This window comes from Heteronotia binoei, chromosome 7 (genome assembly GCF_032191835.1).
Source record: "Heteronotia binoei isolate CCM8104 ecotype False Entrance Well chromosome 7, APGP_CSIRO_Hbin_v1, whole genome shotgun sequence".
NCBI classification, from domain to species: domain Eukaryota; kingdom Metazoa; phylum Chordata; class Lepidosauria; order Squamata; family Gekkonidae; genus Heteronotia; species Heteronotia binoei.
Window position 1 is genome coordinate 2,589,374 of NC_083229.1, and position 14,941 is coordinate 2,604,314.

Here is a 14,941-nt window from a genome sequence, read left to right on the forward strand (position 1 = left end):
GCAGATTTGGCAGGGACGAGACTTGTTCGCCCCCCAAGAACAGAGATGCAAACTATTATTTATCGATTTATGCTTGAAGAAGAAGATATTGGATTTATATCCCGCCCTCCATTCCGAAGAGTCTCAGAGTGGCTCACAATCTCCTTTCCCTTCCCCCCCCCCCAACAGACACCCTGTGAGGTAGATGAAGATATTGGATTTATATCCTCCCCTCCACTTTGAAGAGTCTCAGAGTGGCTCACAATCTCCTTTCCCTTCCTCCCCCACAACAGACACCCTGTGAGGTAGATGAAGATATTGGATTTATATCCCGCCCTCCACTCCGAAGAGTCTCAGAGCGGCTCACAATCTCCTTTACCTTCCTCCCCCACAACAGACACCCTGTGAGGTAGATGAAGATATTGGATTTATATCCCGCCCTCCACTCCGAAGAGTCTCAGAGTGGCTCACAATCTCCTTTACCTTCCCCTCCCCCAACAGACACCCTGTGAGGTAGATGAAGATATTGGATTTATATCCCGCCCTCCACTTTGAAGAGTCTCAGAGCGGCTCACAATCTCCTTTCCCTTCCTCCCCCACAACAGACACCCTGTGAGGTAGATGGAGATATTGGATTTATATCCCGCCCTCCACTCTGAAGAGTCTCAGAGCGGCTCACAATCTCCTTTCCCTTCCTCCCCCACAACAGACACCCTGTGAGGTAGATGAAGATATTGGATTTATATCCCGCCCTCCACTCTGAAGAGTCTCAGAGCGGCTCACAATCTCCTTTCCCTTCCTCCCCCACAACAGACACCCTGTGAGGTAGATGAAGATATTGGATTTATATCCCGCCCTCCACTCCGAAGAGTCTCAAAGCGGCTCACAATCTCCTTTCCCTTCCTCCCCCACAACAGACACCCTGTGAGGTAGATGAAGATATTGGATTTATATCCCGCCCTCCACTCCGAAGAGTCTCAGAGCGGCTCACAATCTCCTTTTCCTTCCCCCCCCCAACAGACACTCTGTGAGGTAGATGAAGATATTGGATTTATATCCCGCCCTCCACTCCGAAGAGTCTCAGAGTGGCTCACAATCTCCTTTACCTTCCCCCCCCCCCCACAACAGACACCCTGTGAGGTAGATGAAGATATTGGATTTATATCCCGCCCTCCACTCCGAAGAGTTTCAGAGCGGCTCACAATCTCCTTTACCTTCCTCCCCCCCACAACAGACACCCTGTGAGGTGGGTGGGGCTGGAGAGGGCTCTCAAAGCAGCTGCCCTTTCAAGGACAACCTCTGCCAGAGCTATGGCTGACCCAAGGCCATGCTAGCAGGTGCAAGCGGAGGAGTGGGGAATCAAACCCGGTTCCCCCAGATAAGAGTCCGCACACTTAACCACTACACCAAACTGGCTCAGAATGGACAGCTTGGCAGTTGTCCATTCTGAGAACCCAAAGTGATTTACATCATTCCCCTGTCCTCCTTTTTATCCACACAGTTGCCCTGGAGGTAGGTTAGGCTGACTGGTCCAAGGTCATAGAATCATAGAGTTGGAAGGGATCTCGGTGGTCATCTAGTCCAACCCCCTTTATAATGCAGGGAATTCACAAATACCTTCCCCCACACATCCCCAGTGACCCCTGCTCCATCCCCAGATGATAGCAAAAACCTCCAGGATCCCTGGCCAAACTGGCTTGGAGAAGAATTATTGCTTGACCCCAGAGGGGCCGTTAGCATTTCCCTGGCGTGTAAGGAAGGGCCATGAGAACTTAAGCACTGATGCGACCTCCGAGATTCTCATCTGACACTCTGACAACTGCAGCACACTGGCTCTCGATATGGAGATTATTGAAGGAGATCACTTTAAATGCCATGTAAGAGTTTGCAAGCTTTGGGAGGGCTTCGTATCATTCTTCAGAGAGGTGATAGGATCACCGTCTTCAAGTCCTTGAAGGGCTGTCCTCTAGGGGATGGGGTGGAATTGTTTTCCTTGGCCCCGGAAGGTAGGACCAGAACCAACGGGTTGAAATTAAATCAGAAGAGTTTCCAGCTCAACATTAGAAGGAACTTCCTGACTGTTAGAACAGTTCCTCAGTGGAACAGGCTTCCTTGGGAGGTGGTGGGCTCTCCTTCCTTGGAGGTTTTTAAAAAGAGGCTAGATTGCCATCTGACAGCAATGAAGATCCTGTGAATTTAGGGGGAGGTGTTTGTGAGTTTCCTGAATTGTGCAGGGAATTGGACTAGATGACTCTAGAGGTCCCTTCCAACTGTATGATTCTATGATTCTAGGGGGAGGTATTTGTGAGTTTCCTGTATTGTGCAGGGGGTTGGACTAGATGACCCTGGAGGTTCTTTCCAACTCTATGATTCTATGAAAGCAGTGTAGAAAGAAATGTGGGGTAAAAATGCAGTCAATAATAAAACCATGCTGGTGTATACATGAAGACTCTGCTCCTTTCAAAGGCCACGTCCTATGAGGAAAGGTTGAAGGAGCTGGGGATGTTTAGCCTGGAGAGGAGGCGACTGAGAGGTGATATGATCACCATCTTCAAGTACTTGAAGGGCTGTAATCTAGAGGATGGTGTGGAATTGTTTTCTGTGGCCCCGGAAGGTAGGATCAGAACTAATGGGTTGAAATTAAATCAGAAGAGTTTCTAGTTGAACATTAGGAAGAACTTCCTGACTTTTAGAGAGATTCCTCATTGGAACAGGCTTCCTTGGGAGGTGGTGGGCTCTCCTTCCTTGGAGGTTTTTAAACAGAGGCTAGATGGCCGTCTGACAAGAATGAAGATCCTGTGAATTTAGGGGGGGGGGCGGTGTTTCTGAGTTTCCTGCATTGTGCAGGGGGTTGGATTAGATGACCCTGGAGGTCCCTGCCAACTCTAGGATTCCTGACACTTAGAGCAGTTCCTCATTGGAACAGGCTTCCTTGGGAGGTGGTGGGCTCTCCTTCCTTGGAGGTTTTTAAGCAGATGTTAGATGGCCATCTGACAGCAATGAAGATCGTGTGAATTTAGGGGGAGGTGTTTGTGAGCTTCCTGCATTGTGCAGGGGATTAGACTAGATGACTCTGGAGGTCTCTTCCAACTCTAGGATTCTGTGATTCATCAGCTAGTTTAATTCTGCTCTCTCTCTCTCTCTTTCCAGTGCATCTCTGCCGCAGATATTTTTGCGCTCACAGAGAAGAAGCCACCTGCCAACACTGCCAACCTCACCTCTTCAGAGCTGCTTCCGTTCTCTTCCGGCCTGGCATTCTACTTCAGTGACCCCTTGGGGGCTTGCCAGGAAGTAGCAGAGGGCCGCTGGGTTGCTGCGGTCCGGGCATTCCAGACCAAATTCTTAGGCGGGAACCCTGCCGAAGGACCCACGCCGGAGAAAGTGGCTGAACTGATGGCAACCATCCAGAAAAAACGCCATGAGCCAGGAGGTAAGAAAAATGGCAAACATATAAAAAGACATGAGCAAACATATAAACCAAGGGGTGTCAAGCTAATTTGTTGTGAGGGCAAGATCTAACATGAAGGAGACCTGGTCGGGCCGGGCCATGCGTGTCATAAAATGTAATGCCAGGTAATAGAAATGTACCGTATTTTTCGGTCCATAGGATGCACCGGACCATAAGACGCAGGTCCCTGGCTGGGAGACGGGCGGCGTCACCCTCCGCCCCCACCGCAAACCCAGCACTTCACAGGGAGCGATCTCGCCGCTTGTCTCCCAGCCAGGCACGCAGGCGCGGGGGAAGCATGCCCGGCTGGGAGACAAGCGGCGAGATCGCTCCCTGCAAAGTGCTGGGTTGGTGATGGGGACGGAGGGAGCGATCTTGCCGCTTGTCTCCCGGGGGCTGCAGGCCCCTCCCCCCTCATCTTTTAGTATTCGGACCATAAGACGCACGCACTTTCCCCCCCACTTTATTTGGGGGGGGAGTGCATCTTATGGTCCGAAAAATACGGTAAATGTTATAAAGGACACAGAACAACGCAAAGTTTAAAAAAAAACCCAAAACCTTAAAACATGCTTAAAAGATTAGCACTAGTCTTGCGAGAGTTAGAATCATAGAGTTGGAAGGGACCTCCAGGGGCATGTAGTCCAACCCCCTGCACAATGCAGGAAACCCATAAATGCCTACCCCAAATTCACAGGATCTTCATCGCTGTCAGATGGCCCTCTAGCCTCTGTTGAAAAACCTCCAAGGAGAGCCCACCAACTCCCAAGGAAGCCTGTTCCACTGAGGAACCGCTCTAATGGTCAGAAAGTTCTTCCAAATATTGATCCGGAAACTCTTTTGATTTAATTTCAAGCCATTGGTTCTGGTCCTGCCTTCTGGGGCCACAGAAAACAATTCCACACCATCCTCTATAGGACAGCCCTTCAAGTACTTGAAGATGGTGATCCTATCACCTCTCAGCCGCCTCCTCTCCAGGCTAAACATATGAACATATGAAGCTGCCTTATACTGAATCAGACCCTCGGTCCATCAAAGTCAGTATTGTCTTCTCAGACTGGCAGCGGCTCTCCAGGGTCTCAAGCTGAGGTTTTTCACACCTATTTGCCTGGACCCTTTTTTGGAGATGCCAGGGATCGAACCTGGGACCTTCTGCTTCCCAAGCAGATGCTCTACCACTGAGCCACCGTCCCTCCAACATCCCCAGCTCCTTCAACCTTTCCTCATAGGACTTGGTCTCCAGACCCCTCACCATCTTCGTCGCCCTCCTCTGGACCCGTTCCAGCTTGTCTACATCCTTCTCATTGGTGCTTTTTTTTTTTTGTAGAAAAAGCTCAGCAGGAACTCATTTTCATATTAAGCCACACCTTCTGATGTCACCATTGTTTCACACAGGGCGTTTTTGTAGGGTGGGTGGGGGGGAAATCCCAGCAGGAGCTCATTTGCATAGGAGGCCACCAAGCCAAGCCCCTGACACCAAGCCAGCTGGAACCGTGTTCCTCTGCGTTCCAGCTCAAAAAGAAGCCCTGGTTCTCGTGGCCCCTTCTTACACACCCCGAGAATGGCCGATCACCACTTGGGGGTCAAGTAGCAATTTTTCTCCAGGCCAGTTTGGCCAGGGATACTGGGGGGGTATTTTTTGGGGGGGCCATGTTCTGGGCATGGAGCAGGGGTCAGTGGGGGTGGAGAGGAGGTATTTGTGAAGTTCCTTTATTGTGCAGGGGGTTGGACTAGATGCCCCTGGAGGTCCCCTTCGAACTCTGTGATTCTGTGAGCGAGGAAAAGATATTTGGGAGTGGCTGAAAACGATGTGTTTAAAATTAGGCATAGCCGGTCTTGACCTCAGCCTGCGTTAAGTGATGGTTTGTGCTGAAACGAGTACCTGCAGGTACCCTGAGAGGTGCCGGGAAGGGGAAATGCCCCCGCAGAAGGTGAGTGTGGCTCCAGAGCTGCGTCTCCTCTGGCTGAGTCAAGCACTCTGTGAAATACAACTGCCACTGCTGAGCTCAGTTGGCAGCCATCCAGAGCAGCTGTGTACCAACTTTCCCCAGCAAGGTAAAGGGCTCGTCTCAGGGTTGCCATCTCTGGGTTGGGAAATACCTGGAGATTTTGGGGGTGGAGTCTGAGAAGGGGAGGGCTTGGGAAGGGGAGGGGCTTCAACGGGGCATAATGCCAGGGAGCCTACTGCCCAAAGTGGCCGGTTTGGTGTAGTGGTTAAGTGTGCTGACTCTTATCTGGGAGAACCAGGTTTGATTCCCCACTCCTCTGCTTGCAGCTGCTGGCATGGCCTTGGGTCAACCATAGCTCTGGCAGAGGTGGTCCTTGAAAGGGCAGCTGCTGGGAGAGCCCTCTCAGCCCCACCTACCTCACAGGGTGTCTGTTGTGGGTGGGGGGGAAGGTAAAGGAGATTGTGAGCTGCTCTGAGACTCTTCGGAGTGGAGGGCAGAATATAAATCCAATATCTTCATCTACCTCACAGGGTGTCTGTTGTGGGGGAGGAAGGTAAAGGAGATTGTGAGCCGCTCTGGGACTTTTTGGAGTGGAGGGCGGGATATAAATCCAATATCTTCTTCTTCTTCAGTACACAGGAAACTATTGCCCTTTAAGGATTTGCCTGATGTATGAACTGATTTATCTGCTTCGTATCTAATTTGTATGAATGCAATTTTGAATATACTGGAAAACGTTTGTTCGTTACCTTACCACTGTTTTACTTGTGATTGTAAGCATAGCTGCTCTGTGGTTTCCTCTTCTTGTGTTCCTTGGGTTCATACCAGCGACTTGACCTGCCCTCCTTTTTTTTGCAGTCTTGTGCTGGAGTGGACCAGATCCTTGAGAACAGTACAGCAATCTCCAGCCGAGTCGCGTCTGATCCGGCGGGGCGTGTCTTAGCAACCGTGGCCCACCACGTGCTGAAGGGCGGCTGTTTCCGCGCTCTCCCTTCGGAGCGCTACTTTGTGGACTACATCTATTGGCGCTACAGCAACGAGACCCACAACCTGACGCTGGCGAGTAAGTTGGTCGTGGCAGCATTGACCCCGTTGGTGGTTGTAATGTGTCGTTCTGGAGGCCTCACTTCAAGAAGGATGTGGACAGAATGGAGTGGGTGCAGAGGAGAGCGACAAAGGGCCTGCAGACCAAAAAGCCTTAGGAGGAACGGTTGAGGGAATTGGGAAGGTTCAGTCTGGAGAAGAGGAGGTGAAGGGCGTCATGATTGCTCTCTATATGTATTTGAAGGGCTGTCCCTTAGAGGGTAGTCCCCTGTGCAAGCACCAGTCGTTTCTGACTCTGGGGTGACGTTGCTTTCACAACGTTTTCACGGCAGACTTTTTACGGGATGGTTTGCCCTTGCCTTCCCCAGTCATCTACGCTTTCCCCCCCAGCAAGCTGGGGACTCATTTGACCGACCTCGGAAGGATGGAAGGCTGAGTCAACCTGGCTACCTGAACCCAGCTCCCGCAGAGATCGAACTCAGGTCACGAGCAGAGGGCTCCGACTGCAGTACTGCAGCTTTACCACTCTGGTTCAGGTAGCCGGCTCGCAGTTGACTCAGCCTTCCATCCTTCTGAGAAACTTAAAACAAAGTTAGCATAATTGGGAGCAGGGCTTTTTTCTTGTAGAAGGAACTTCTTTGCATATTAGGCCACACACCCCTGATGTAGCCAATCCTCCTAAAGCTTACAGTAGGCCCTGTAAGAAAAGCCCTGTAAGCTCTTGGAGGATTGGCTATGTCAAGTGGGTGTGGCCTAATATGCAAAAGAGGCCCTGCAACAAAAAACCCTGCATATTAGACAGTGCCCCCTGATGTAGCCAATCCTCCAAGAGCTTACAGTAGGCCCTATACTAAGAGCTCTGTAAGCTCTTGGAGGATTGGCTACGTCAAGTGGGTGTGGCCTAACATGCAAAAGAAGCCCTCCAACAAAAAACCCTGCATATTAGACCATGCCCCCTGATGTAGCCAATCCTCCAAAAGGAGATTGAGGAAGAATCGCACTGCTACAGCACCAACCCCAAATCAGACTTTTCCCTGCAGCCACTGTGGCCGGATCTGCCTGTCCCGCATTGGTCTTGTCAGCCACCAGCGAGCCTGCAGCAGACGTGAACTACTGCACCCTTCTTAAATCTTCGTTCGCGAAGCCAAGCCGAGAGAGAGAGAGAGAGAGAGACAGTAGACCCTGTCCTAAGAGCCCTGTAAGCTCTTGGAGGATTGGCTACGTCAAGTGGGTGTGGCCTAATATGCAAAAGAGGCCCTGCAACAAAAAACCCTGCATATTAGACCATGCCGCCTGATGTAGCCAATCCTCCAAGAGCTTACAATAGGCCCTGTCCTAAGAGCCCTGTAAGCTCTTGGAGGGTTGGCTACGTCAAGTGGGTGTGGCCTAATATGCAAAAGAGGCCCTGCAACAAAAAACCCTGCATATTAGACCATGCCGCCTGATGTAGCCAATCCTCCAAGAGCTTACAATAGGCCCTGTCCTAAGAGCCCTGTAAGCTCTTGGAGGATTGGCTACGTCAAGGGTGTGGCCTAATATGCAAAGGAGCTCATGCTATAAAAAAAGCCCTGATTGGGAGAGAGTAAATTTGGTTCCCTGACCTGGTTGCTGCAGGCTAGCCGGGTCTCGTCAGTTCTTGAAAGCTGAGCAGAGTCAGCCCTGGGATTTGGATGGAAGACCACCAAGGAAGTTCAGGGTGGCTGTGCAGAGGCAGGTAGTGGAGGGTTTGGGCTAGCCCAGTCCCAGCAGATCTTGGAAGCTAAGGAAGTCTGGGGTCATTATGTAGAAGCAGGCCATGGCAAGCCACCTCTGTCCCTCCTTTCCTTGAAAACCCTACAGCTTTGCCTTAAATCGACTGTGACTTCATGACACTCGACACACAATACTGCAAATAATTCTGTTGCCCAGACTTGCCTGGCTCAGAGTAGCCAATTCTTCTCATCTCAGAAGCTGAGCTGGGTCTGCCCCGGTCAGCTCATGGATGGGAGACCAACAAGGGAGTCCAGAGTTGCTCTGCAGAGACGAGCAGTGGCCAACCGTCCTTCTTCCTCTCTGGCCTTGAAAACCCCATAAGCTGGTTGTGCCTTGACAGCGCTTCCTCCCCCACCAAAGATGGGGCAGGGCATGGGGCAGGTGGAGGGTATTTCCCCATGCTGTTAATTTGCCTTGTGTTGGACCACTGCCCCATATAATGCCTCTGGGTTCCCCACATGCTCAGGAGGGATTTGCATGAGGACATAAGAGAAACCCTGTTGGATCAGGCCAATGGCCCATCCAGTCCAACACTCTGTGTCACACAGGGGCCAAAGAAAACATGCTGTCTCAGGAGGTCCATCAGTGGGGCCAGGACACTAGAAGCCCTTCCACTGTTGCTCCTCCCAAGCACCAAGGATACAGAGCATCACTTGCCCCAGACATACGAACATCAGAGACGCCATGTTGGATCAGGCCAATGGCCCATCCAGTCCAACACTCTGTGTCACACATAAGAACATCAGAGAAGCCATTTTGGATCAGGCCAATGGCCCATCCAGTCCAACACTCTAAATTTAAATTTAAAGTAATTTAAAGTAATACACTCTGTGTCACACAGTGGCCAAAGAAAACAGGCTCCCTCAGGAGGTCCATCAGTGGGGCCAGGACACTAGAAGCCCTCCCACTGTTGCCCCTCCCAAGCACCAAAGATACAGAGCGTCACTTGCCCCAGACATACGAACATAAGAGAAGCCATGTTGAATCAGACCAATGGCCCATTCAGTCCAACATTCTGTGTCACACAGTGGCCAAAGAAAACAGGCTCCCTCAGGAGGTCCATCAGTGGGGCCAGGACACTAGAAGCCCTCCCACTGCTGCCCCTCCAAGTACAAAGGATACAGAGCATCACTTTCCCCAGACATACGAACATAAGAGAAGCCATGTTGGATCAGGCCAATGGCCCCTCCAGTCCAACACTCTGTGTCACATAAGAACATAAGAGAAGCCCTGTTGGATCAGGGCAGTGGCCCATCCAGTCCAACACTCTGTGTCACACAGCGGCCAAGAAAAATCAGGAAGTCCATCAGTGGGGCCAGGACACTAGAAGCCCTCCCATTGTGCCGCCCCCAGCACCAAGAATACAGAGCATCACTGCCCCAGACAGAGAGTTTCATCTATACCTTGTGGCTAATAGCCACTGACGGACCTCTGCTCCAGTTGCTGGTCCAATCCCCTCTTGAATCTGTCTTGAAGCTGAGGAAAATGGCCTGGCACCGTCCCCTCCCCTCCCCTCCCCTGTCTCCTGCATCTTCTTTTCAGTCTTCAAAAAATATTTTGATGAGCAGTTTTCCAGATAAGAGAGAGAGAAAAACATCTAGCCACTAATAGCCTGAGAAAGACCACAAGAGATCTGATTATATGCCTCCTCCTGTCTGGACTGGTTTGGCCTTCAGCTGCTGGCCACTGTCTCACCTGTGGTGGTGGATTCCCATGCCTTCCTCCCGCCTCTCTGAGAGGCTTTGGGGTGTGGTGTAGCATTTAATGACAAAGGAGCTGTGCTGGGAACTGGGTGGCTGGTGGGCAGGAGGTTCAGGGTGGACAAGAGGAAACACTGCTTAACACAAAATGCTTACAATGCGGAATTGGCTGCCAAAGGGTGGAGTGATAAACAGCTTTAAAAGCGGATTCGACGGATTCATGGAGGATAAGTCTAGGAATGGCTGCTAGCCCTGGCGGCTGAGGGGAACCTCCACAGTGAGAGGCACTAAGCCTCTGAATCCCAGAGCCAGAAGGCAACAGTAGGGTAAGGCCTCGGCCTCTGTGCCTTGTTGTCAGCCCTCCAGAGGAACTGGTTGGCCGCTGTGTGAGACAGGAGGCTGGACTAGATGGACCCTCACTGGTCTGATCCAGCAGGGCTCTCCTGATGTTCTTCTCAGGGGAAGGCCTCAGCCTCTCTGCCCTGTTGTTGGTCCTCCAGAGGAACTGGTTGGCCACTGTGAGGCAAGATGCTGGACTAGATGGCCCCTCACTGGTCTGATCCAGCAGGGCTCTTCTGAGGTTCTTCTCAGGGGAAGGCCTCAGCCTCTCTGCCCTGTTGTTGGCCCTCCAGAGGAACTGGCTGGCCGCTGTGTGAGACAGGAGGCTGGACTAGATGGACTATTGGTCTGATCTAGCAGGGCTCTTCTGAAGGCCTTATGATGGTCTTGGCCTCGGTGACCTGTTGTTGGCTATGCAGAGGAACTGGTTGCCCTCTGTTTGGGACAGGATGCTGGACTCGATGGACTGTTGGTCTAATCCGGAAGGCTGTTCTGTTCTCATCAGGGGAAGGCCTCGGCCTCCACGCCCTGTTGTGTCCCTCCAGAGGAACTGGTTGCCACGATTTGGGACAGGATGCTGGACTAGATGGACTATTGGTCTAATCCAGCAGGGCTCTTCTGTTTTCATCAGGGGAGGGCCTTGTCTTCTGTGCCCTGTTGTTGGCTGTGCAGATGAACTGGTTGCCCCCTGTTTCGGATAAGATGCTGGATTAGATGGACTGATCCAGCAGGGCTCTTCTTGTGTTCTTATGCAAAGAGGGTAAGGGACGAGGCAAAGAGCCAGGGAGCCCGCTTCGGTGGGGTAGGGCGGGATATAAATCAAATAAATAAATAAATTGTTTGACTCAGTGTCTGTCTCCCTCTATGTTTGCCACAGACTTGTCCGAAATGATGACGCACTTGAGTGTAGGGCCTGAGGCAGCCCATGCGGATCATGACCACAGCGAACATGACCATACACATGACGACCATGCACATGAGGGCCACACACATGAGGGCCATGTGCACGACCACCCCCATGACGATACTGGCCACGATCATGGTGACCACGAGCACCATCACCACGGCAACGAAACGGACCATCACCCCGCCAACGAAACGGACCACCACCATGGCAACGAAACGGACCACCACCATGGCAACGAAACGGACTATCCTCACAGCCATGAAATGGACCATCACCACCATGGCAATGAAACGGATCATCACCATGGCAACGAAACGGACCACCACCATGGCAACGAAACGGACTATCCTCACAGCCATGAAATGGACCATCACCACGGCAACGAAACAGACCATCACCACCATGGCAATGAAACAGATCATCACCATGGCAATGAAACGAATCACCACCATGGTGATGAAATGGTCCGTCACAGGAGAAGCGTGCCTGGTCCAGAGGAGCGGGAGCGCCAGTATAAAATCTGGGACACGGTGAGTAGAATCTGTTCCAATCTGCTTAAGAGGAGCTCCACTCTTTAGAATCCAAGCCAGATTTTCTAACGAATCATGTGGCTAAAGGCCAAACTAGACCTTACATTGTCCTTGAGTTTGCATATGGACTCACTGCCAGTAGTGGTTAAATACACGGACTCTTATCTGGGAGAACTGGGTTTGATTCCCCACTCCTCCACTTGCACCTGCTGGAATGGTCTTGGGTTAGCCATAGCTTTCCTTGAGTTGTCCTTGAAAGGGCAACTTCTGGGAGAGCTCTCTCAGTCCCACCCACCTCACAGGTTGTCTGTTGTGGGGCAAGAAGATAAGGGAGATTGTAAGCCACTCTTAAGACTCTGATTCAGAGAGAAGGGCGGGGTATAAATCTACAGTCTTCTTCTTTCAAGAACACCACAGAGGCCCAGACAGCCTTGGGAAAGGAAGGCACGAGCCTCTCCCTCATGCCATGGTAGTCGGACCAAGCCGTATCGTACCTATGGTCCACAGGAAAATCAGGATACTATCTCACAATGTGAACTGTTCTGTTGGGTCAGAGAGGAGGCCAGCCTGAGTCTGTCTTCATCACTTTGGAAAGAGTTAAAGCTTCCCTCTCTCCCTGGGCCAGACCCTGGTCGTTAAATTTGCAAAAGAAAAATGTTGCTTGATATAGGTGCGAGAGGTAGGCGAAACTATAGTCCTGTCATGCGGAAAGCGAAATGGCTGACCCAGGGAGATGGAGTCACAGAACAGCAGCCATCTTGAAGCGTAGCTTGGGAGCTGTCCTTAGGTTTGAAAAGGTTTCCCGGGCTTCCCCCAAACCCTGGAAGAGCGAAGGTTTTGTGCTCAGAGAAGAGGACTCTGAGGTGTTTCAGGGGCTTGTCAATGACACCAGAGGTGGTTGGCCTCCTTTTTTGTGCTGGCCATGGAGCAAGCTCAGGGGGTGGTGAGTGGACCTTGCTTGGAGTAACAGAATACCTTCACACATCTCTGGGCAGAGCAAGAAGAAACCCAGCCTGAGCCTCTTTCTCCTCTGTGAGGAGGCAACATGGTGCTATTTGCGCTGCTGTCGGGTTACAGCCAGGTGGAGGTGCCAGCCTTCCAGGAAAGAATAAACCAGGTCCTTCTCAAAACAGCTTACAGCAATAAGTGAAGAAACTCTTTGCACAGCCTAGACCAGGAGTCCCCAAGCTTTTAGAGCTTTCAGGCACCTTGGACTTGTGGCATGATGTGTTGGATATATAAAGCTGTATTATACCAAATAATGGTCCATCACTGTCAGTATTGTCTTCTCAGATGGATGGGTGCTCTCCAGGGTCTCTGGGAGAGACGTCTTTCATGTTAGCTGGTTCTTTTAACTGGAGATGCTGGATATTGAAACTAGGAAAGGAAAGGTCCCCTGTGCAAGCACCAGTCGTTTCCGACTCTGGGGTGACGCTGCTTTCACTACGTTTTCACGGCAGACCTTTTTACAGGGTGATTTGCCATTGCCTTCCCCAGTCATCTACGCTTTCCCCCCAGCAAGGTGGGTACTCATTTGACCGACCTCGGAAGGCTGGAAGGCTGAGTCAACCTCGGGCTGGCTACCTGAACCAGCTTTCGTTGGGATAGAACTCAGGTCGTGAGCAGAGAGATACTGGGGGGAGTCTGATCAGGAAGTTTGTAGCGCTGGTGGGTCCCTTTGCGCAGAGATACAGAATTGTTTTCACCTTTGGAATCATGTATTTTGTAAGCTGTGCCCACATGCTAAAAATCAGAGAGGAAAGGAAAGGTCCGCTGTGCAAGCACCAGTCGTTTCCGACTCTGGGGTGATGTTGCTTTCACAACGTTTTCACGGCAGACCTTTTTACAGGGTGGTTTGCCATTGCCTTCCCCAGTCTTTTACGCTTTCCCCCCAGCAAGGTGGGTATTCATTTGACCGACCTCGGAAGGATGGAAGGCTGAGGCAACCTGGATCCGGCTACCTGAACCAGCTTTCGCTGGGATAGAACTCAGGTCGTGAGCAGAGAGTTCAGAGTTCAGACACCACAAAATGGCTGCTGCATGTGGGAGAGCCAGTAACAAAATGGCCTCCTCAGCTTTAGGGTTGCCAATCCACAGTTGGGGAGCCCCGGTTTGGAGGCCCTTTCCCCGCTTCAGGGTCATCAGAAAGCAGGGGAGGGGAGGGAAATGTCTGTGGGGCATTCCGTTATTCCCTATGGAGACCATTTCCCATAGGGTATAATGCAAAATTGATCTGCAGGTATCTGGGGTTCGGGGGGGGGGGGGTTGAGGTAGAGGCACCAAATTTGCAGCATAGCATCCAATGCCTCTCCTCAAAACACCCTCCAAGTTTCAAAAGGATTGGACCAGGGGGTCCAATTCTATGAGCCCCCAAAGAAGGTACCCCTATCCTTCATTATTTCCAATGGAGGGAAGGCATTTAAAAGGTGTGCAGTCCCTTTAAAGGTGATAGCCAGAACACCCTTTGGAGTTCAGTGATGCTTGTCAGAACCTTGCTCCTGGCTCCACCCCCAAAGTCCTCAGATATTTCTTGAATTGGACATGGCAACCCAACTCAGCTTACTTTCAGTCACACATCGCAGGTCTGTGCTACCGCCAAATATGTTTGAAAAATCTGCAAAGGCAAGCAGATGTCCAGTGGGCAGCTAGATGCCTTGTTAGGCCAAAGCCCCACTTTCTAACCCCCCCACACACTTTGCGGGCACCAGATCAGATGTTTGTGGGTTCTGCGGTACTCCTTGGGCAACACGGCGGGTGCTGTTGGCTGAGACGTAGGGGCTGTTACCCACTAACTGCTATCAATCCTATTACTATGAAAACCACCGTAGCAAGAGTCAGTTGGGAAAAAAGGCACCTTGCGTCTGTCCCGCTCACGGGCACGAATGACTCATCTTGCTGGCCCGTTCCTTTCCAGGCCTGCCTCAGCTCCAGCGACCTCTTTGAGATCTACGGCATTGAACATGGCACAGGGGCATCGCGCGAAGATTTCACCCGCCTGAGCCCGGCACTGGTGCAACAGCAGCTCAGCAAGGCCTGTTCTGCCCCTCGGGCTGCCCCAGCTGGCGGGCGCCTCTCTGTTGCTGAGCGTGAGTTCCATTAAATGGCTTGCCTTCTTTCACGAAGATGGGGAGGGGTCTGGAGACCAAGTCCTATGAGGAAAGGTTGGAAGAGCTGGGTGTGTTTAGCCTGGAGAGGAGGCGGCTGAGAGGTGATAGGATCACCATCTTCACGGACTTGAAGGACTGTCATATAGAGGAGGGTGTGGAATTGTTTTCTGTGGCCCCAGAAGGTAGGAC

General features: G+C 51.5%; 2 protein-coding genes across 2 annotated transcripts in view; both read left to right on the forward strand.

Moving 5' to 3' along the window:
- The window catches only part of LOC132574817 (zinc transporter ZIP4-like), a 46,752-nt gene extending 38,716 nt beyond the window's left edge, over window positions 1-8,036 (forward strand). Inside the window, exons 3-6 of the mRNA XM_060243049.1 lie at window positions 3,130-3,409; window positions 5,282-5,355; window positions 6,232-6,436; window positions 8,032-8,036. Of these exons, the coding sequence (XP_060099032.1) occupies window positions 3,130-3,409; window positions 5,282-5,355; window positions 6,232-6,436; window positions 8,032-8,036 (564 nt within the window). The remainder of the gene's footprint in view (window positions 1-3,129; window positions 3,410-5,281; window positions 5,356-6,231; window positions 6,437-8,031) is intronic.
- Window positions 6,238-14,941, forward strand: part of SLC39A4 (solute carrier family 39 member 4) — a 256,216-nt gene continuing 247,512 nt past the window's right edge. Inside the window, exons 1-3 of the mRNA XM_060243156.1 lie at window positions 6,238-6,436; window positions 11,086-11,645; window positions 14,560-14,731. Of these exons, the coding sequence (XP_060099139.1) occupies window positions 11,097-11,645; window positions 14,560-14,731 (721 nt within the window). The 5' untranslated portion in view covers window positions 6,238-6,436; window positions 11,086-11,096. The remainder of the gene's footprint in view (window positions 6,437-11,085; window positions 11,646-14,559; window positions 14,732-14,941) is intronic.